The following is a 21,237-nucleotide window of genomic DNA, read 5'->3' as shown; positions in this document are numbered from 1 at the left end:
GAGCTTAGAACGCTAGTTAGCTTGCACAAGTCAATCAAAAACTCTCAAGATTTGTTTTTTTAATAATTAACAATATTTAAAAGTAATCCAAAGTAGTTTACTGTTACATGAGAATGCGTGGACAAAAAATATTAACAAATAAAGAGTCACTACATGTATACTGACGTTTATGTTATGTACATTTTTGCTAAGGTATATTTTGATATTTTTGTTGGCTTAAAAATATTAATATTTTTTTTTGTGACGGAAGGTCAGGTCGGTCGAGATACGTTTGAAATGGTGTAAAACTAAGTTGGACAAATCATGTTCGAAATGACGTGAGTTTGATAAGGCCAAGTCACAATCAAGATACACTTTTAAAAGATTAGTTGTGTATTTCTAACAGTTTGAACTTTCAGGTTTAATGGTTAGCGCCAACAAGAGAAGAGAATTGTTGGGCTAAAGAGGTCAGTATCTTGCTTTACGTCGGAAGGTCAAATTGGCCAAGTCCAAAAATTCAAATTAAGCGCCAGAAAATTAAAAATAACATTAGAATTTATTCCGTGAAGAAATCTTAATACTCCTATAATGACGCTTTTGATGAATTAGTATTTATATTCTAATCTTCGTCTTCCACGTCTTATATAAAGGAACAATTTTTTTTTTTTGTAAAGAATAATTTTTTTTTTTTTTTTTTTTTTTACTAATTTGGCCTTATTTCTGATTTGCTTCTAGTCACAATTATTTCTAACGAAATATTTGACAAACTAACAAATTTAGAACTTCTATTGTAATGAGAAGATGATTGCGATTCTAAGCTAAAAAATTAGAAGTCAAGATTTGATGCTAACTTCTGAATAAGGCTTATTTGGTTCGCGTTATTTAAAAAGAAGTTATCAAACAAATCTCAACACAGATTTTCTCCTTAGACCACGATATAAAAATATTTTATTGAAGAATAAAAACTACATGTAATGTAAGACTAGGTGTCGGATAAAATTTAAACTCAAAATATTCTGTGGCATCATGTTAAATAATGTCTAGTCGGCTGCAATTTTCAAAAAGACTTAAACGGCTAGAAGACATTATTTTTAGTAACTTTTGTTTACTTGCTCGTTACTGTTATTAAAAAAATTTAATTTTACCTCTCAACACTCAAAATACTCTTCAAAAATTTAATTTTATTAGTAAACCCTAGAGAAAAGGGAGATTTTTGAAGGGATATTTTGAAACCAATAAAAAAATTTTGGTCATTCAATAATAAATAAAATATTTTTAAAATTATAAAAAATATATTAAACTTCTTCCACCTCAATACTATTTTTGTTGCAATTTTGCGACTTAGTTGTAAACCGTCATTCATTTGTATGCAAACGAATTATGTTGGGCGTAATTTTGAAAGCTACGAGCAAAAAGCCCTTCTTGTAATCAAATATCTCCCATTAGGAAGTCAATGGACGGCTGAGAATTTCTTTTTTTAATCAGAATAATATGTCAAACAATACAATACTTTAGATTAGTGGTGTAAACGGGCCGAAAACGAATGAGCTAGAGCTGGCTCGTGTAATAAATGAGCCGAACACGAGTTGGCTCGTTAAAATATTGAGCCAAAAAATTCAGCTCGTATACGGCTTATTAATAAACGAGTTGAATACGAGCTGGCTCGCGAGCTGACCAACGAATAATAAGTTAAAAGAATTAGATTGAATATATATAAAAAATAAATTTATAAAATCTTATCCATTAGACTTTGATCTAATAGTTGAAAGTTTACATATAAATGAATCTTTTTATAATTGAGCTCGTCTTTATATTTTTATTTTGCTAAAAATTAAATAATAAAAATATATATTATATATAATTATTTATTTATATATATAAATATAAATTAAATAAATTATATAAGTATAAAATATATGTATTCGAACTGTGATCGAGCCAAACACGAGCGAGCTAAGCCCAGCTTGTGTTCGGTTCGTTTAATAAACGATTCGAAAAATTCAGCTTATGTTTGGCTCGTTTATTAAACGAGCGATTCGATCTTAAACTTATTTCGAGCCGAACATGAACTGACTCATGAACAGCGAGCTGGATTGTCACCCCTACTTTAGATCCGAGCTAATTTAAAAACTAAAAATAAAAATAAAAAAAGGGCCGCTCAATTGACTGGTCCTCATATGATGTTGTAGAGCAGGTTCTGGGACAAGTGCTACAGTTTACACAGCGCCCTTCTTCGCCAAAAGTACCTCGTGGACCAACCTCTTGAGATTTACAAGAGAGGGACCACCCTCCTGCGTCGCTTCCACGGCGATCTCCTTCCACTCCATGGCCCTCCTCTTCATCTCCTTCCCCTTCTCGCCTCCCATGATCTCTCTTATCAACCCCTCCACCTCCTTCCGCTTCACGTCGTTGTCGATCTCCATCCCTATACCCCACTCCGTGCACACGTATCTGTAGAACATAAATGATTAAAATTAATTAATAGTTATTTTTATTGGTTTAAGTTTTTAGGATAAAACGGTTGTTTTGCAAGACCTGCAGTTGGTCTGCTGCTCTGCAAAGAAGGGCCAGCTCAGCATCGGAACGCCACCGCACACGCTCTCTAGCGTTGAGTTCCACCCGCTGTGCGTCAGGAACGCGCCCACCGCGGGGTGGCGAAGCACTTCCTCCTGCGGGCACCAGCTCGCCATGAGCCCCCTCTCCTTCGTCCCTTCTACAAACTCCGGCGGGAGCACCGCGGTGTCGCCCTTAACGAGGTCGGGTCTGATGATCCACAGAAACTCGTGCTCGCTGTTCGCGAGCCCCCACGCGAACTCTATCAGTTGCTGGTTGGTCATGACCGTTATGCTACCGAAGTTCACGTAGACAACGGACCCGGGCCTTTTGTCTTCCAACCATTTTAAGCATGCGGGCTCCTCCTTCCACAGGTTGGAACCCACGGAGCTGAGTGGACCGTGGGGGATGCGGCGGGCGAGGAGGGGGAGGGGGCCGACGGTGTAGATGGGCGGAAGGATCGCCGCCATGGCTTCGAGCGCCCGGCGCTCGAAATCGTCGAACGTGTTGACAATGATGGCGTCCGGCATGGTGGCGCGCTCCATCTCCCGCAGGATGAAGTGCACCATGAACTCGTCGGGGTCCAGCGTACGGAGGAAGCTTGGGAAGTCTCTCAGCCTCATGTTCTTTAATCCGGGGACCGAGCCGATTGCGGTGTCGAGGTACCCGTTGGTGAATTGACTCGCATCTGTTCCCGATCGACGAACCTCATTAGTATACTACCAAACATGTCCGTGAGATGCTGGTTCAGTAATCTTATCTAAGCAATATTGTAATACTTGCACCTCATATAACAACATGAGATTCGATTGCTAGTTCTACCAATAAATCTAAAATCACATTCAAGATAAAGATACTGTTTAAAAAGAGTTTTACATCCAATGGATGAAATTCTTTTCGTATTATTTGTTAGTACGTATTTCACCTGATCAATTGAGCACTCTGGCGGTGGTCTACATGGTACCTGATATAAAAATAGTATCAAATTGTGCACCTTTGAGCGGAATGATGCCCTCGTCGATGAGGTGCCTGTAGTGGAAGTAGCCCATGAAGCCACAAGTACTCGCGGTCCAGAAGAAAGCAATAGGGACGCCAAGCCCCCTCGCGGCGTCCAACGTGAAGCTCATGACGCAATCGGAGATGACGCAGGTCACCTTCGGGAGGCTTGTGGATGTGTCGTTGAGCTCCTCAAGGAGTTTGCGGAAGTGGGGGAGGCAGGTGGTCATGGTGGATCGACAGAGGGAGGGGATGTCCTGCGTGCTGTCGTCATCAGAGGGGGGGAGGCCGTCGGGGATGGTGACGAATTGGAATTCGGGAAGGCCATCGAGGGCAGCGGGGCCCTGCGAGCGGAGGAGGCGGCGGTGGTTGTAGTCGGTGTTGACGAAGGTGATGTGGAATCCATGGAGGGAGTGGAGGAGCTTGGCCACCTTCAACATGGGCGTTATGTGGCCCTGCGCCGGGTAGGGGATGCACACTGCATGGGGCTTGTGATCAGATCCCATAGAACCCATCTCTCAATCTTTCTCAATCTCAACACAAACACACACTAGTAGGGGATTGTGGTTCCTCAATTTGTTTGGCTAAGATGCTATTAGCTAGCTAATGGCTTCTTTATACAGCCATTCCCATATTCTCTTCGATGATCAACTTGGAGTTTAAATAACGTGGCTCATGCTTCACGAGGAATTATCTTATAACAGTAAATGTAAAAATTAATCATGTTAACATAATGATACAGAGGTGATTTAATCGGCAAAATAATATTAATTCTTAAATATCTCCCTATCGATCCAACGTCAATGCGTACCACATCAATGCAAGAGCAAATTATATAATAGGGATCAGACCGATCCTGTTCAAACGGGATCTATACTTATTGTTAATATGAACGGCCGAATCTTTAAGTATTGAATAATAATATTATAAAAAAGGCAAATATGATAGATCTTTCAAATAAATTAATCTTTTTGGTCTTCTTTGCCATGTGTAGTGCCCAGATACAAATGCAAACTCTACACCTGTAGGCTAGCTGTGGCAACTGACGATATCCATGTGCTAGCTAGCTCCTGTTAATTAGTATATTATGAGGGACAAATGGAGCTTTGCGCACTAGCTTAGCTTGCGCAAATCAAGCAAAAACTCTCCACCTCATCGCAACTCAATTCGCAAGATGCGTCACACATGCATCTTAGACAATATTTAAAAATTAAGTGTAAATTTTATATTTATTGGTCAAATAATTTGAGTCCGGCTACTATGCTATCGGTAGCACGGAGCGCTCCGTACTACCAAGTTGTTTTCGATGATGCGGCTTCCAAATTGACGATCGGCTCCGTTAGACTTGATCTACACTATTGAAAGCATTTAAAAACTAAATTTTAGATTTTTTCGACTTCATTTGACTAGTGATCAAAAGATCTCAAAACTGATAATTTTAATGGCCGATGTTGTGTGTTTGCGAGTTAAACGGTGTAAAACAATCCAAATGCGATGAAAATTTTATAGAAAATTCTTTTTACTGTTTAGAGTAAGATCAGTATATCTGATCTTGAATTTAAATCTTTTATCATTATTTTTTATGAGATTTTTATTTTCAGCCCTTCAATTTTAGACTACTTGTTTGATATATAGGTAAATGATATCAAAAAATTATAACTAAATATTTTTAATATTGTAGATTAAGTCTAACGGTGCCGATCGTCAATTTGGAAGCTCTATCATCGAAAACAACTTGGTAGCACGGAGCGCTCCGTGCTACCGATAGTATAGTAGCCTAGTTTTAAATAATTTATACAATAATTTTAAATTAATGATATTTAAAAAATAAAAGTGTGATAAGATTTCTACCAAAAAAATAATAGCTCTGTAATAGATAAGATGTAAAATTTCATCTAATCTTGGATTTGGACGTACAAACAGTATTACTCTCTTTTATCGTTCAAACTATAGTTTTGGTCCTCCAAATATAAGAAGTGTGTTACTTTAGTTTTTAATTTTAATATTCATAATTTTTAACTCAACTTTTTTATAAATTATTACAATTAATATTACAATGCAATTTCCAATTTTCCTTAATGTACTCTTCATTATTAAAAAAAATAATCGGACATATCATAACTTTTGTTTGAAAAAGAGATAGAGTGATTATTTTTTAACAAAATCAGCTTTTTGACGCATAATGACTGATAAAGTATCGTATATGTGAAAAGTTAAAGACTAAATTTTAATGGCTCAGCCTACTAAAAGTAATAATTTGTCAGGCACAAATAATTGACTCAATATGTTTAAGTTCAGTTATTAATTTTAATAGAATTACTTGTTATCATTGGTATTAAAGTTGGTTTACCACTTGGAAATGTGAAATATATCTTACATTATCTAATAATTTTTGGCAGATTGAGTCAACGAGCACATCAGCAATTAAAATAGAAAAATCCTAATAATCCCACATTGAATAAAGTAGAAGTGTAAGAGGTTAACATGTGACGAACATACTATAACTAATTATTGAACTTAAATATTTTGGGCCGACAATTTGGGCCCAAAATATTATCAATTTTAGTAAAACAAATCGTTAATTCTTTATCTATATTCACTAAAAAGAATCGGACACAAAAGTAAATTATTAATTATTAATGCTAGTGGGTTGAATCATTGATTTTTTTATCTATATTCACCATAGTTAGTTAATTCGGATTCGGCAAAAATTCGGTACGGGTATAATTCGGATAGAGTTCGTCTATTAATTTTTAAATTCGTTGAAAAATACGGTTAAAAAACGGATTCGCCAATTATTCGGATACTTGATTTATACGGATATTATACGTTCACTAATTAAAAATTCGGGATCAAAAATTCGACTATTAAATTAAATTTTTTTTTTCTCAAGTTTTATGCAATTAGTACAAATACTTATAATTCTTAAGAATATAAGAATAAAGAGCTACAAATTTAAGTTAATTAAGTAAAAAATTAGCAAACTGTATTATGTTCCAAAATAAATCTATAATTAAGCAAATAGCAAACTCAAATCTGTATCTCCATATTGCTATTTCTCCAAATTTATCGGAAATTCCCAGTATTGCCAATTAACACCCATGTACCTTTGTTAAGTTTGCTAGATCTCCCTTGGTTTTTAATCAATGCATATGCTTGTGACTTTCAAACCTGCTGAGCATATCAAACCTTTTGAGGACTTAATTCTTAAAGCCTTATTTGCTGATTATTCTTGTATGCTGGGCATATTCATGTATACTGTAGAGATTAAAGATAAAAAGGAAGTAATGAATCTTAACAAATGCATGTTTACAATGATGCTACATGTTGTAGTCATGGTCATGTTACTGATCAAAACCATACAGTTAGTAATTAAGAGAAGATGAAATAAAGGAAAGAAGAGAGAGAGAAACTAAAGCATAAAAATTCTTGTAAAGAACAACCCGATTACTGATCCATCGTTTGGAGAGCGGAAGCGGAAGCGGAAGAGGAAGAGGCGACGAGGAGGGTTCTGATTTCTGAAGAATGAAGAACCCGATCTTCGATGTGGCCACGCGGGGGCTTCCGATGGCTCGAAGGGAAGAGGAGGAAGGGAAGGGAAGAGGAGGAAGGAAAGGGATGGGGCTGGGGTCGGCGGCAGAGCGGCAGGGGTGAAGGGTTAGGGCAAAACCCTTTTTCGGCTCTTCTTTCTCTTTTTTTTTTTTTTTTTTTTTTTTTTTAATGTTTTGGGCCACCCATGAGACCCGCGACCCGTCGGCGAGCCCGCTACCTGCAAGCCGACAGGGCCGATTTTTTCGGATGAATAATTCGCGAATCACAAATTATTCGCGAACAAGTATTTTGACAAAAAAAACGCGATTTTTTTCAAATTTTTGGGAATAATACGTATACGGCTGTTAAATTCGTTTTCTCAAAAATTCGCGAATAATTTGCGAATTATTCGCGAATTAACTAACTATGATATTCACTTGAACGAAACGAATACAAAAATAAACATATGCTGTAAATTTTATTGTGATATAAAGGAGTTGATACTTTCGACTGTTTAGTCTTCGGATAAAAAATTATAGGATTACAATGATAATGGTCTCTAGGGTTTAGTGGTCCTCTTAGAAAATTAATATTAATCTAAAGGCTAGAAATGATTGATCCAAGAGTTAAAAAAGTCTGAAGCGCCAAATTCTTTATTTTTCGAATGCACCATAGTCGGACTCTGGTATATATATATATATATATATATATAGAGTGCGTCTGGGGTGCTTTCGGAAGCACGGAGCGCTCCGTGCTTCCACTTTGTTTTCGATGTTGGGACTTTCAAATCGATGATCGGCTCCGTTAGACTTGATCTAGAGTATTTGAAGTATCTAGAAAATAAATTTTGCGATTTTTCGATATCATTTGCCTAGTGATCGAAGGGGCTCAAAATCAACGGCTGAAAATAAAAATCTTACAAAATGTAATAATATGACATTAAAATTTTAAATCAAAGATATTGATCTCGTTTTATATAGTATAAAGAATTTTCTATCAAAATTTCACGTGATTCGGATATTTCTACACCGTTAAACTTGCAAACGGCTCACTACAGCCATTGAAATTTGTTGATTTTGAGCCCATTCGATCACTAGACAAATGATATCGAAAAATAATAAAATTTATTTTCTAGGTACTATCAGAATGCTCCGTACTTCCGATAGTATAGTTACCTCACTCTATATATATATATATATATATATATATATATAGTTACGAATCTTATTAATTTTCTCTTTCAACCTTGTTGTGATAATTAGTTTTATTGGAATGGTCTTTTAGTAAATAGAGAAATTTTGGCTGTTGTGCACAAAGTAAATATGAGTTTTTCATCCTCAAATTATATATTCTAATTATAATTTTCCGTTCCTTCTATAAAAGAGCGTTTTAGTTTTAATCAAAAAAATAAAAAGTTGGTACTTATCTCGCCTTGCTTCTAATTTTACATCCAGTCGCATTTTCCAAATATTTGCCAAACTGTAGAATTTAGTGCTATTGTAATAAGAAGCCAATTGAGAGTGTAAACTCAAATATTAGAAGTCTTAGTTTGTTGCTGGCTTTTGATTTTATCGCGAAGAGTGCGATAAAAAAAAAAAAAGAAAATCAATACAGTGGTTCTCGTGACAGCAATATATAAAAATATTTTATTAAATAGCACAACACTGTAATAGAATTGACTAAACGTGCCTCACTTTTAAACCTTTTTTTTTTTTTTTTGTAGGCACAAAATATGAACTTAATTTAAACATACGAAATTAAGCACTAAAAATCTAGTAAAATTTGAACTGAGGGCTTCATATTGTAATATCCCGGACTTGCTGCAACCCATCAATGATGAGATCGCTCTGAGACGTGGATGGCGGAGGGGATGATGGTGAGGGTGGGTCGGATCCTACAATGCTTCACAATTATGAGGAATTTAGGGGAATTTAGAGAGGAAAGAATGGAAAGGAGAGAAAAGAAGAGGATGCGGATACAATGAGGGGAAGAAGTTTCTCAATATTTCATTCTACCTTTTTCGCTCTTTACATCTACTTCATGTTCTCATCCCTCTTGCATGGTACTGAATTGTAAAATTACATAAAACGTGGACTGAAATGTAAAAGCAACAATATAACGTACTATTGGGCTTTCTGGGCCTATTTCAGTGGGAGAAAGTGGACTCGGCCATGCCTGTGAGGCCTATGATTGTCAAAGCTTACCGGGTGGCCCCGATATTCCAACTACCCGACCCGATAAGCTGGGTTTTAATGCCTTTGAAGCCCCTCTTTTGGAAGGTTTAGATCCTGGTGGACTCTCCTCTCCTTGGTTGGATCAAAGCTCAGTTCGTCGCTGTGTCTTTCTCCTTGCCTGCTATGCTCGACCTCTTGGTTCAGAGAGAGACTACTCCAAAATGACAACCGAGTCCTGCTATTTCTTTTGTATTTATTTTTACTGTGCTACTTTAAAAAGAAAAGTAAGGTTAAAAAAAAAAAATCACAACTCTAACTTCAAGAATGAGAAATATTAAAATATTCTCTTTTATTATTATTATTTTTTTAGTTGTCTCTGATTAAACAAGGTGAGAATGGACATTAATTTCCTGCAAAGACGAGATATAAAAGGGATCTGTTTGAAAAATCTTCAATAAAAATATTTTTATATATACATATATAGAAAGAGAGAGATAGATAGATAGATCTCTTGTGAACCGTCTCTGTTGAATAATTTGACATATATTTTGTCTTTTTCATCAGAATGACACGTTCCCTGTTTCATTGGGAATGAGATATTCCCCTACTTCATTTGAAAAAAAAAATTTACAAAAATATTAAATATTATTTCAGCTGAAAACTTATTTTTTTAAGACATTTTCAATTAGGACAATTACTTATATAGTCCTAAAATTTTATTATTTTATTTATTTATTTTTTCTAAAAGACTAATATTAAAAATACGATTTTAAGATTTTAAAGTCTTTTAAATGTATTTCTATAATTAAATTTTATTGGTGAATTATTAGGAACAGTCGTTATTTCTGTAAAATTATCATTTTATTTTTTCAAATATAGCATTCTGCTATTACCAAATTTTTTTTATTTGTCCTTAATAGGAGCAAAATAAGTATTTTGAATATTTTTTCCTGAGTTGAGCTAGAATACTCTCAAAAGCATTAAAAGAGTGGCGCTTTTGAGTTTTTAACCATTGGATGGAGAGATGTAAGGTTGAGATGATGGTGGTAGGTGGTGGTAGGTGAAATAGTGTTTGATTCAAAGACTATTAGTAATTAAAGAGTAGATCCAAGAGCTATAAACTTAGAAGCACCAAGGAGTTGGTGCTTCTAAAAGTATTCTAGCTCAATTCTTTTTTTCCTTTCAAATATATTAATTTTTTGCGGTCATCAACTTTTCTTGTTTGCCTTACATAAGGGACAAATTTTTTTTTTAATTATTTTTTAACTATAGTAAAAATTTAACTCAGGTTTAACTAAGATAACTTAACGAGCACTAATAGCAGAAATATTTTTTAGTAACAGAAAAAATATATAAGGGATATATTTAGAATAAAAAATATAAAAATATATAAGATATTTTAAAGATTTTAAGAGGTATATATATAACTATCCCTTTTTAATTATATAGGCTACATTGGTTGTGGAAAGTTTTGATTACTTATACTACTTGTTGCTCTGTTCTATGTCAAACTACCAATTCGGTTTTGTGAAACGATTCCCACAGACCGACACTACTTTCAAGTTCTCCAACTTGCTGGCTCTCTCTTTATAATTTTTTATTATAGGCTTGACAAGTCGATTGCCATGTGATTAAATACTAAGCAATGGAGCCGGACTGCTGTGCTCTTAGGAGCACGAAAGCCTCCGTATTCCGGAATCATTTTTGATGATGAAATTTTCGAATCGATGATTGACTTCGTTAGACTTGATCTAGCGTATTTAAAATTTCTATAAAATAATTTTTACAATTTTATAATATTATTTACCTAGCGATCAAAAAATTTTAATGGTTGATGTTTATCGTTTGCAAGTTTAACTGTATAGAAGTATTCAAATCAAATAAAATTTTGATAGAAATTTTTTTATACTATTTACAACAAGATCAATATCTCTGATTGAAAATTTTAATGCTATATCACCATCTTTTATAGGATTTTTATTTTCAGCCGTTGATGTTAAATATTTTCGATTGCTAGGTAAATGATATCGAAAAATCGCAAAAAATATTTTCTAGAAACTTCAACTACGCTAGATCAAGTCTAGCGAAACTAATCATCTATTTGAAAATTTATCATCGAAAACGACTCAGTAGTATGGAGGCCGCCGTGCTCCTAAGAGCACAACAGTCCTGCTCCTAAGCAATACTTTATGTACCTCCAGATATAAATCTTACACGCTTATCTTTAAAAGATTAATAAAATATGTTTACTTATCATGTTAATCTTTTTAATAGTAAATTTTTTTAAAAAAATTTTTAGACTGTTGGATCATGAGATATCATATTTGCATCCTATAATAAAGTGCACATAAGTGGTGCTTTGAATTACGTATCAAATTAGGCCTATAAATGCTTTTCCATCTCTGGTTGCTCTTGTAATTTTATAGTATAAAAAAAATTAGAATCACTTTTAAAATATTTTAAGTCTTTCTAAATATTTAAACGATTTTCTTAACCATTATATAATAAAATAAAACTAGTCTTTTTATTTCTGAGAGAGAAAGATAATATGCTAGCTGATTCGTTTATTTCTGTTAGAAATAATTTAACTAGAAGTGTGAATCAATTTGAATTTAAATTTGGAATCTCGAGTATCAATTATTAAACTCTTTGTTACTTGTGCCGGGAACGGTCAATATTATCAAATTAGGTTTAGGTGGGAGAAACATAGGCATTTGCTTTTGTTTTTGTCAACTTCTTAAGGACACGTTTGTGTTCCTCTTGTTTTAGGTCGAGAATGTGTCTTTTTTAAATTATCTATATTCATATATATTTTGGGAGTGTAAAGTTGAATTTTGTGTCGACCAAGTGATATTCATTCCGGATTCGAAACGGATTCTTTTGAGTGTCCACACGTGTGAACTTAAGTTGTTTAAAATATACAGTTTTGTTTTTGTACTCGTGTCAATGTCTTACCCTCTTTAGTACACTTTTATTGAAAAAAAATGAGGTACACTTTTATGTTTAAGCTCAAGTACTCCGCCTACTTTTCTCATGCGTCGGCAAAGCAAACTACTAGATATTTATTTACATACTAACAAATAAATATAATATCTTAATATTTTGACTATATGCTTATTGTTTTTTGAAATTAAAACATGGATGATTTCTTATGCAAATTTATTCAAACAAACATCATGAAACAAAAAATATAATAAAGATACTATGAGCACTTCTCCGGTTAAAACGAATATAATTTTTCTATATTTTTAAATAAAAAAAATACAGTTCAACATACTCCAAATCAGTCAAAAAATATTAGCCACAAAATATAAATCGATATATTGATAAATCATAATTGTAGCATCTCAAAAGATCTGCAGCATTACTAAAATCAATTGAGATACCTCAAAATACAGAATTTTTTTTTATTGTTCCACCTCGAAATTCAATGTAGAGACAAATAACGTATATGAAATGTACTATTGTTAAATAGAATTTTCTCCAGATTGTATATTATGTGGTTCGTCAGAGAGATAAAATTAATCTAAACTAGTCGTGTTGATCCAACGGTCGACAAAAAATAAAATCCAGCAGTTGAGACTACTCTCCTATCTTTTGACTGATAAAATTTATTATATGTTTAGAACAAAGGTGTAGATTTTTTTTGCGTACACATTTATTCAGGCCAGAAGATAATTAAGATAGGAAGAAAAAATATCTATGGTAGTTCGACGTTATCTCCATTAAATAATTGATTGGATCATACGCTTCAATTTTAAAATGATAATATTTTTTGGACGATATCTCTTCTGGCATATTTGACCATTACATAAAATACATTATCCCGTTTTACCCAGGAATGGCATGTGGCGTGCATTAATTATAATGTTTTTTAAAATGAAAAATCACAGCCACAAAGGAAAAAAAATAATGGAATTTTTCTCAAATCGTATTAACTATGTGGTTGGACTAAGTACATGCACGGAATAAGCGAGTTAGTTTACAGGACTAATCACTTCATTACTTTTTTAACTTATAAGGGAGGCTTGTTCTCACCTACGATTATTTTGTTTTTAATTGCTAATGATGAAATGAATATATTGTAAGGCTTCGTTTGGTTTAATATAAGTAAAAAATACTTATTTCAGAAATAGGTATAAATTCAAGTATAAATAAGAATTAGGGTAAATTTTTGTTTGGATAAAAATTAAGTTGTTTGTGAATAAGATAAAAAGTATTTGGATAGTTAGATTAGAGTAGTAAAAATAATAATTATTATAATTTTAAATTAATAATATTTTGTCTAATTGATTAATACCAAATATTAATTAAAATAATATAATAAATTAAAATTTATTAACTATAAATATTATATAACAATATATTAACTAATTAATTATTTATTTAATTATAAAATATAACTTAATTTCTTAATTAATTAGTAAATTATTTCATTATTTAGATGATTTATTAAGAAATTAATTTAATTAATTGACCAATATAATTATTAGTTATTAGATGAGCACATTAAATGATTAATTTTTAATGAGCTAATTAATCATAAATAATAAATAAATAAATTTATTATTTAACTATTTAAGCAATAGATAATGACCTAAATATATTAATTAAATTAATTAATAAATTAATATAAAAATTAAAATTAGATTTAAATTTTAACAAAGCGTGTTCCCATTTCAAGGCAAGGGTGGAACAATTGTTCCACTCTTATTTTCCATAATTTTAATTATTAAAACTTATAATTTTCAAAAGAAAAAATTAATATTTAAATATATAGAAAGGAACAAGGACTTAGTCCTCTCTTTATACTGAACAAATTACAACCTATATATTTGAATGAATTAAAAAAATAAATTGATTTATTGTCACTTTATTCGGCAATCAAACGCTGCCTAAATGTTCGGATGAAATCAATTGTACAGTTGGCGGCCTGGGGTCGATATGCATACGCAACCGGAATCCGTGGCTCACCAAAAATTGTAGTTGCTGAAAGTTTCTGTTCAAAAAAAATGGCCACACAACTTCTTTATTTATAACTTTTCAGAAGGATATGATTAAAATACGGCTGGAACATATAGCAATCTCCTACTGCGGCTGCAGCTTTCATCAGATTATTGACTGCGACTTATGAGGCCATATTGAATTTGATCTCCAAGATGATGTAAGATATATCATCCCACCCCCTATATAAAGAGCCACGAAGCTCGATCCCTTCTAAGCTACACAAAGCAACACCCTCCCCACCAAAAAAAAAAAGAAAAAAAAGGAATTAAAATCCCGATTAGAGATAGGGAGATGGGTTCTATGGGATCTGATGATCACAAGCCCCATGCAGTGTGCATCCCCTACCCGGCGCAGGGCCACATAACGCCCATGTTGAAGGTGGCCAAGCTCCTCCACTCCCTCCATGGATTCCACATCACCTTCGTCAACACCGACTACAACCACCGCCGCCTCCTTCGCACGCAGGGCACCGCAGCCCTCGACGGCCTTCCCGAGTTCCGATTCGCCACCATCCCCGACGGCCTCCCCCCCTCCGACGACGACAGCACGCAGGATATCCCCTCCCTCTGCCGGTCCACCATGACCACCTGCCTCCCCCACTTCCGCAAACTCCTCGCGGAGCTCAACGACCCGTTGTCCGGCCGCCCGAAGGTGACCTGCGTCGTCTCCGACGCTGTCATGAGCTTCACGCTGGACGCCGCGAAGGAGCTCGGCATCCCCGACGTCGTCTTTTGGACTGCTAGTGCCATTGGCTATATCAGCTATCGCCACTACAGGCACCTCATGGAGAAGGGTATCGTTCCGCTTAAAGGTACAGCACGCTTAATTTCAGACCTGTTTGGTTCTGCTTCTTCTGCTTTAGTAAGTGAATAGATATTGACAGTTCTTTCTTTCTTTTTTTTTTTCTTTTTTTTTCTTTTTTTTTTTTGAGCAGATGTGGGTCAGCTAACTGATGGGTATCTCGAAACACCGATCGATTGGGTACCGGGAGCGCCGAACATGAGACTACGAGACTTCCCGAGCTTCATTCGAACGCTGGACCCCGACGAGTTCATGGTGCACTTCGTCCTGCACGAGACGGAGCGCACCCCCATGGCGTCTGCTGTCCTCCTCAACACGTTCGACGATTTCGAGCGCCCGGCGCTCGAAGCCATGGCGGCTATCGTGCCGCCCATCTACACCATCGGCCCCCTCTCCCTCCTCGCCCGACGCATCCCCCACGGCCCACTCAGCTCCGTGGGCTCCAACCTGTGGAAGGAGGAGCCCGCTTGCTTACAATGGTTGGAAAACAAAAGGCCCGGGTCCGTTGTCTACGTGAATTTCGGTAGCATAACGGTCATGACGAACCAGCAACTGATAGAGTTCGCGTGGGGGCTCGCGAATAGCGAGTACGAGTTTCTGTGGATCATCAGACCCGACCTTGTTAAGGGCGACGCCGCGGTGCTCCCGCCGGAGTTTGTAGAGGGGACGAAGGAGAGGGGGCTCATGGCGAACTGGTGCCCGCAGGAGGAAGTGCTTTGCCACCCCGCGGTGGGCGCGTTCCTGACGCACAGCGGGTGGAACTCCACGCTGGAGAGCGTGTGCGGTGGCGTGCCGATGCTATGCTGGCCCTTCTTTGCAGAGCAGCAAACCAACTGCAGGTACTGCAAAACAATCGTATTACTCTAAAAATTTAAATGTTTTAAAAAATTCATATAAATTGATTTTAATTAATCTTTCGTGTTCGGCAGGTACACATGCGCAGAGTGGGGGATCGGGATGGAGATTGATGGTGATGTGAAGAGAAAGGAGGTGGAGGGGTTGATAAGAGAAATCATGGGAGGGGAGAAGGGGAAGGAGATGAAGAGGAGGGCCATGGAGTGGAAGGACATGGCGGCGAAGGCGACGCAGGAGGGTGGTCCCTCTTTTGCAAATTTCGACAAGTTGGTTAGCCAAGTGCTGCTTTCTAAGAAAGATGTTGTCTAGATATGCAGTTTTGTAAGGTGCCATGTGCAATGTCATAGTAATTTACATAAAAATTTTATTAATTTTATATTTTTATTAAAATATATTATTTTTTAAAATTTTATATATTAAATTTAAATTTTTAGTAAACTAACTAAATTATTATTATTAGTATTTTTCTCTCCTTTCTCTTAGTTGCTCGTCTTTCTCCCCCATTCATCCTCCTTTTCTATCTTATTCTGTTTGTCCAACCTCTTTTTATCCCTCTTCCTCCTCCCCACCTGCTACTCCCACGTTGACGTACGCTGTGCTTCTCTTTTACCTTTTTCACATCTCTGTTAACTCCAGCGATAATAACACGGACTCAGATATGCAAATCACAAAGGTGAAGCTGTGGCAGAGGGCATGGCCGTCGGCGACGATGGTGACAAAGGTGCCGTAGAATCTAAGAAAGATAAAAGAAAAGAGCACATGAAGATAAAGTACGATAGCTAAGTTAAGAGATTTAATTTTATTATATTTTATCTCTTTTTCAACTTTTTTAGTCAACCAACTACATCATTATATCTCACATCTCCTTTATTAACTTTTTGGACATAACTATCGCCCAACAATATGTCAAACTTTTATTTTTTCTCCCTAGGGAGTCATCAATTTAAAGAATTATTCTTACTCTACTTTTAATTTATTGGACTTAATCACCACCCAATATGCTATAATCGGACTACAAGATTTAACTCGATCTATTATATCTCATATATTGAGATATGTCGAATCTTAGATGCTATATTATTTTTTAGTTTTATTATTTTTTTTTTTTTCATGCTCTGCATCTTTGTCCATTGTCGTGCCCCCTCCCTTGCGGCCGCAGCAAGCGTCTTCGCCCCGACACACTTTTCCTTCTTGTTCTCTTCAATTCTTGTAACACTTACGTCGTCATAGCCATCGCGGTCCAGCGTTCATGTTCCATTATATATGCAACTATAATAAAATTGGATATAGGATGAACATTGTTATTATTGCATTATTGCACAACGCCGTACAAATCAATTCTCATGAACACAATTTTTATAAAATATCTGAAATAGTTGATAATATAATGCATAAAAAATCGTTAATATATTTTATATCCCCGGAACAAAAAAAAATCCCAACTTTGTACCCAAATACTAGCTAAAGAGGCAGAAACTAGTTGTTCCCATCAAAACTAATTATCTTTGAACAAATTGGTTAAAAGTTATTCTCTATGGAACTAGTAACAAAATTGTTAGTCTCTTTATTTTTTATTATATAAATGGATAAATAAATAATTACTAATATAAATATTAATTTTGTTATAATATAGCTTTACTTATCCACTATTATAAAATATAAATTACAGTAAATGTGATATATTATTTTATTTTATTTATTAAGTTGTTTTACATATATTGTTATTATATTATTTTACTCTTTATTAAATATTATATATAATGTATTATATAAAAAATAGTAAAAATAACTTTATGGAGAATAATTTATATTATAAGATTTTTCATTAATATTATTAAATTTACATTACATTAATTTTTAATGTATGTTATGTATAATCTTCTATACAAAATATTGTATTTTTAAAAATGTATAGATATTGTTTTAGATTTTTCATCCCAACTATATTAAGGATATTCTTTAGAATATTCTTGAATACATTCAAATGTAAATTTATAACTTCCATCTTATAAAAATATTTTTTATTTTCTTAAATAACAAAAGTCATTTACTAGAGTTTAGTTCCCAAACTAAGCATAATTTTAGAACACAATTAAGGAATACAATAGCTCTTGTGCTCTTATATTTCTACCCATCTATTAATTTTAAAGGATGGCTAGGATGAGAAAGAGAAGAAAAATTAAAAAAAATTGGGCATCTGAATTTCTCTTCTTTTTGAATTTTTTTTCAAATTACTCTTTTCCTATTATCCTAACAACCCATCAAAATTGATCGATGGTCAGAAACTTAAGAGTACAAGTACTGTCGTGCTCCTAATAGTACAGTAGCCCTCCTCATTAAGTGTTGGCTATTATGCGTGTATATATATATATCAAATTCTATCTTGAATCATTTCTGAACTATCCGGATTTACTTCTAAATTTTAATTAAACTGTATTTATTATGTGGAAGTAGTACAATGGTTGCCTGCTAACATGGTGATCATCGGTGCACGCAATACTCTTTGGAATAAGTGAGTTAATTGACGGGACTAATCACTTTACTATTATTTCGCCCCATAGACAAGAATTAGTCCCCCAACTTATGATTGTTTCATCTTCTACAAGTTGTGCAAAGAATATAAATTTGAAAGCTACATGAATGGTACATGTACATTCAATTTACAATTTACGACTCTGAGTCAAAAAAAAATTTAGAAGTTAAATTGCTGATGTGATGCCTCCAATCAATCGTAAAATTTTCATGCGTCATTATTATTTTTTAAAAAATATTTTTATTGTAGAATAATATAAAAATAAAAAATATAACTAATTTAAAATAAATAATATAATATAAGTGTTATACACGACATATATATGCACATGCAACTGGGCTATCCTGCCGGCCCTCCACAAAGTTAAGAGCGGTTCCTCGAAGTCTCCTTGGGCATTTAGCTACTATTAATTGCAAACTTACTTGCAATCGTGGGGCCAATATGTAATTGGAGCTCCAACACGACGAAAGATATATAACATCCCACCCCCTATATATATAGAGCCAAGAAGCTCCTTAATTTCTAAGCCACACAAAGCAACCCCCTCCAAAAAATATCCCGGTTAGAGATAGAGAGATGGGTTCTGTGGGATCTGATCATAAGCCCCATGCAGTGTGCATCCCCTACCCCGCGCAGGGCCACGTGACGCCCGTGTTGAAGGTGGCTAAGCTCCTCCACTCCCTCCATGGATTCCACATCACCTTCGTCAACACCGAGTACAACCACCGCCGCCTTCTCCGGTCACAGGGCCCGGCCGCTCTCGATGGCCTCCCCGACTTCCGATTCGCCACCATACCCGACGGCCTCCCCTTCTCGGATGAGGATAAGACGCAGGACGTCCCCTCCCTCTGCCGGTCCACCATGACCAACTGCCTCCCCCACTTCCGCAAACTCCTCGCGGAGCTCAACGACCCGTCATCGGGCGTCCCGAAGGTAACCTGCGTCGTCTCCGATGCCGTCATGAGCTTCACGCTGGACGCCGCAAAGGAGCTCGGCATCCCCATCGTCCTCTTTTGGACTGCTAGTGCCATTGGCTACATCAGCTATCGCCACTACAGGCAACTCATGGAGAAGGGTATCTTTCCGCTTAAAGGTGCGGCACGCTTTCAGAACTGTTTGACTGTGCTTCTGCTTTCAGTATGTTTGTTCCTGCTACCTGAATGGATCTTGACAGGTTCTGTGTGAACAGATGTAGGTCAGCTAACTGATGGGTATCTCGAAACACCGATCGATGGGGTACCGGGAGCGACGAACATGAGACTACGAGACTTCCCCAGCTTCATCCGTACGGTGGACGCCGACGACATCATGGCGAACTTCCTCCTACGCGAGGCAGAGCGCACCGCCATGGCGTCCGCTGTCCTCCTCAACACGTTCGACGATTTCGAGCGCCCAGTGCTCGAAGCCATGGCGGCAATCCTGCCACCCATGTACACCATCGGCCCCCTCCCCCTCCTCGCCCGCCACATCCCCCATGGCCCACTCAGCTCCGTGGGCTCCAGCCTGTGGAAGGAGGAGTCCGCTTGCTTAAAATGGTTGGAAAACAAAAGGCCGGGGTCCGTTGTCTACGTGAACTTCGGTAGCATAACAGTCATGACGAACCAGCAACTGATAGAGTTCGCGTGGGGGCTCGCGAATAGCGAGCACGAGTTTCTGTGGATCATCAGGCCCGACGTTGTTAAGGGCGACGCCGCGCTGCTCCCGCCGGAGTTTGTAGCGGGGACGAGGGAGAGGGGGCTCATGGCGAGCTGGTGCCCGCAGGAGGAAGTGCTTCGCCACCCCGCGGTGGGCGCGTTCCTCACACACAGCGGGTGGAACTCCACGCTGGAGAGCGTGTGCGGTGGGGTGCCGATGCTGAGCTGGCCCTTCTTTGCAGAGCAGCAAACCAACTGCAGGTACTACAAAATAACCGTTTTACTCTAAAACCTTAAATCACTGGTAAAAAAACCAACTTCAATTGATTTTAATTAATCATTTATGTTCGGCAGATACGTGAGCACGGAGTGGGGTATAGGGATGGAGATCGACAACGACGTGAAGCGGAAGGAGGTGGAGGGGTTGATAAGAGAGATCATGGGAGGTGAGAAGGGGAAGGAGATGAAGAGGAGGGCCATGGAGTGGAAGGAGATCGCGGTGAAGGCGACGCAGGAGGGTGGTCCCTCTTTCGTAAATTTCAACAAGTTGGTTCACCAAGTGCTGCTTCCAAAAAAAGATGTTGTCTAGATATGTATGTTTTGAACGGTGCATGTATGCTCCGTATCGTAGTTTAAAAGATAAAGAAAAAGAAATGCTAAATCTAGGATAAAATAAAGTATTATAAAGAAAACGAGTTTTGGATAGTTGTAGAATTATAACTCGGTATTTCTTTATTTACAAATTATCGATAGACGAAGTAATTAAGTGGAACTAAGTTGGTGATAGCTATAATTTTGGGAATAAATTAAATAAATGGATATGTGGTGAAAAAAAATTTATGGGTCTTGGTTAACTTTTCACTTTTGGAGTTACGGTACTTTATGATCTTACCTGATTTTTATTAAGTATTGTTTTAGTATGGATATTCTTTAATTTCCATCAAAGTCTCTTAATTCTCATCTGAATGCGGCTAATACAAGAAGTGAAATGCTTACCATACATAACGTTTAGAGTGCTTGTATTAATAATGCAAAGTATTAATTCCTATATTAACACTTTAATTATTTCTCAAAAAATATTAACACTTTAATAATATACAAGGATAATATTTAAAGAATTACACAAATAAAACTTTTAATACAATATCTACAATGATGGTTTAAACATTTGTGG

General features: G+C 36.1%; 3 protein-coding genes across 4 annotated transcripts; 2 read left to right on the top strand and 1 right to left on the bottom strand.

The window, feature by feature from the left end:
• On the bottom strand, nt 2,033–7,241 carry LOC109712090 (7-deoxyloganetin glucosyltransferase-like). Of its 2 annotated transcripts, XM_020235517.1 has the most exons (4): nt 6,972–7,241; nt 3,527–4,006; nt 2,515–3,220; nt 2,033–2,430 (listed from the first exon to the last, which is right to left on the bottom strand). In XM_020235517.1, exons 2-4 carry the CDS (start codon nt 3,966–3,968, stop codon nt 2,196–2,198), a joined length of 1,383 nt encoding a protein of 460 aa, XP_020091106.1. In that variant the 5' UTR covers nt 3,969–4,006; nt 6,972–7,241; the 3' UTR covers nt 2,033–2,195. The 2 variants fall into 2 exon arrangements, with proteins under 2 accessions (XP_020091106.1, XP_020091104.1); XM_020235515.1 differs by lacking the exon at nt 6,972–7,241 and having other exon boundaries at nt 2,037–2,430; nt 3,527–4,795.
• On the top strand, nt 14,407–20,924 carry LOC109711500 (7-deoxyloganetin glucosyltransferase-like). Its single transcript, XM_020234578.1, has 4 exons — nt 14,407–15,051; nt 15,175–15,880; nt 15,971–16,240; nt 20,692–20,924. The coding sequence occupies exons 1-3, from the start codon at nt 14,532–14,534 to the stop codon at nt 16,203–16,205; spliced, it is 1,461 nt and encodes a 486-aa protein (XP_020090167.1). The 5' UTR covers nt 14,407–14,531; the 3' UTR covers nt 16,206–16,240; nt 20,692–20,924.
• Nucleotides 18,876–20,899, top strand: LOC109711501 (7-deoxyloganetin glucosyltransferase). The gene is made up of 3 exons (XM_020234579.1): nt 18,876–19,522; nt 19,619–20,324; nt 20,418–20,899. Exons 1-3 carry the CDS (start codon nt 19,006–19,008, stop codon nt 20,650–20,652), a joined length of 1,458 nt encoding a protein of 485 aa, XP_020090168.1. The 5' UTR covers nt 18,876–19,005; the 3' UTR covers nt 20,653–20,899.

Source organism: Ananas comosus, linkage group 6 (genome assembly GCF_001540865.1).
Source record: "Ananas comosus cultivar F153 linkage group 6, ASM154086v1, whole genome shotgun sequence".
Taxonomy (NCBI): domain Eukaryota; kingdom Viridiplantae; phylum Streptophyta; class Magnoliopsida; order Poales; family Bromeliaceae; genus Ananas; species Ananas comosus.
This window is presented reverse-complemented; position numbering and strand designations above follow the sequence as displayed.